Source organism: Orycteropus afer, unplaced genomic scaffold, assembly GCF_000298275.1.
Source record: "Orycteropus afer afer isolate SDZICR_OR568_19922 unplaced genomic scaffold, OryAfe1.0 scaffold00713, whole genome shotgun sequence".
NCBI lineage: Eukaryota > Metazoa > Chordata > Mammalia > Tubulidentata > Orycteropodidae > Orycteropus > Orycteropus afer.
In genome coordinates, this window is record NW_006922300.1 from 163,603 (window position 1) to 165,278 (window position 1,676).

The following is a 1,676-nucleotide window of genomic DNA, read 5'->3' on the forward strand; positions in this document are numbered from 1 at the left end:
TGGGGCAATTCTTCTCCGTCCTCTACGGGCGCCAGGAGTGGGACTTGACTAGTGCATTTGGTTCTTGGGTATGACGGGGGTCATCATGGCCCCTTCCTCTGAGATTTCTCAAGAGGTACTGAGTGGTTCGCCCGTTTCAGAGCCCTCACCCCAGCACATGCCACTGCAGTCTCAGCATATGGTCCCACAGCACTGCCATCGTCCAGTCCCCTTACCACCTCCTTAAGAGAAGGGGCTAGAGTTAAAATGCCCAAGCTCTATGGGTCCTCAATTCTGGTTCAGCCAGAGAACTGAGGGCTTCCCAAGAAGCCCTTCTCCAGCAAGCTTCTGCCACACCTGCTACCACGTGGTGGATCTGGCCTCATGCTACCCCAAGCAGCCCCCAGCTGCCCTTGCTGCCAGGCTGTCCGTCCCACGTGGGTCCCTCCACTCTCTGTGCTGCCAAGACAGAGGCACTGGCCATCAGGTTGTCTCCCCGCCCCAACGGAGGCCTGGGGAAGCATCCTCAGAAGCACTTCCCTTTTCCCCACTGGCACCCAGTGCCCTCCCAGGGGGGTGGCTCACCTCGACACACGGGCACACACTTGCCCAAGCTGAAGAAGTGCGAATGCAGCTCCTTGGTGAAGCAGATGTCTGCAGCTGCAGGGGTCCTGCAGTGGGGACAGATGCAGTCACCCTGGCCCCCTGGCCCCTGCCCCCCTGGGTCCCCCAGAATGCAGCCGGAGGCACAGGAGGGCCTGCCGGGCCGCACCCCGTGCCCTGCCTGGACTGCTGGACGCCGCCTCCTGGGCAGAGCAGGAGGAAGCAAATCTGGGCTCCTCACCAACGCATCAACTTCAGGTTCCAGATGTGACGGAGTTTCAGGATCCCTGCAGGAGAGGAAAGGCTGTGGCCACGCTCACCTGCCCCTGGGGAGCGCCCTTTTCTGGCACAGTGCTTCAGGGAGTGGAGGTACGGGCAACTGCACTACCACCCCCATACAGCTCACAGTGCCACCTTCCAGGCTCTGGGCTTGGACCCCAAGTTCATTCTGGCCCCTGTCCATGCCTTACGAATCACTGCTTTTCCTGCCTCCCTAATGTGGTTTCTCACCCCGCCCTTCGCCATCGCTGCTGCCACCACCCAGTCCCGTGAACTTCAAAAGGCTCTCTGATGAGTCTACTGCCATCCACACCTCCCTGTGCAGTCAGCAGATTGGGACCTTCTAGGTGGGACGTCCAGGCTCCCCCATGGGGCTTGTTGATGGGTGCACAACCAAGCTGGACAAAATGGGGACAAGGCCACAGGTCTTGCAGCCTCCAGCTCAGAGCTGCTTCAACAGGGCACCCTGTAGTCCCCAGGTTTGTGCCCACAACTTCGTGGGACCTTAACCCGTTCAGAGCAACGAGCCCTCCAGCTCTAGCTGTTGCCATTGTCTGGTTCCCTGAAAACTTCCCAAGCCCTGACCAGACCAGGTTGCCGAGGCTCCTGAAAGGCCCCGATCCAGCCCTTGGGGCCCAGCCCGGGCTCTTTCCCGCTGTGGTGCACCCCGCCCCCGGCCCAGGTACCCCAGAGATGAGGGTCGTCCATGCAGGACTGGTGGTTGGAGACGGTGATGAGCGGGGTGCTGGGGTCCCGGTTCTCGATCAGTTCGTACAGCACTTCCTTGTTGTGGACGGTGAGGTGGTTCATGCACT

General features: G+C 60.7%; 1 protein-coding gene across 1 annotated transcript in view; it reads right to left on the reverse strand.

The window, feature by feature from the left end:
* TAFAZZIN (tafazzin, phospholipid-lysophospholipid transacylase) overlaps positions 1-1,671 on the reverse strand; it is a 5,408-nt gene extending 3,737 nt beyond the window's left edge. The window contains exons 1-3 of the mRNA XM_007957188.1: positions 1,548-1,671; positions 824-869; positions 565-650 (exon numbers count right to left, since the gene is read on the reverse strand). Of these exons, the coding sequence (XP_007955379.1) occupies positions 565-650; positions 824-869; positions 1,548-1,671 (256 nt within the window). The remainder of the gene's footprint in view (positions 1-564; positions 651-823; positions 870-1,547) is intronic.
* Between the last annotated feature and the right edge of the window lie 5 nt (positions 1,672-1,676).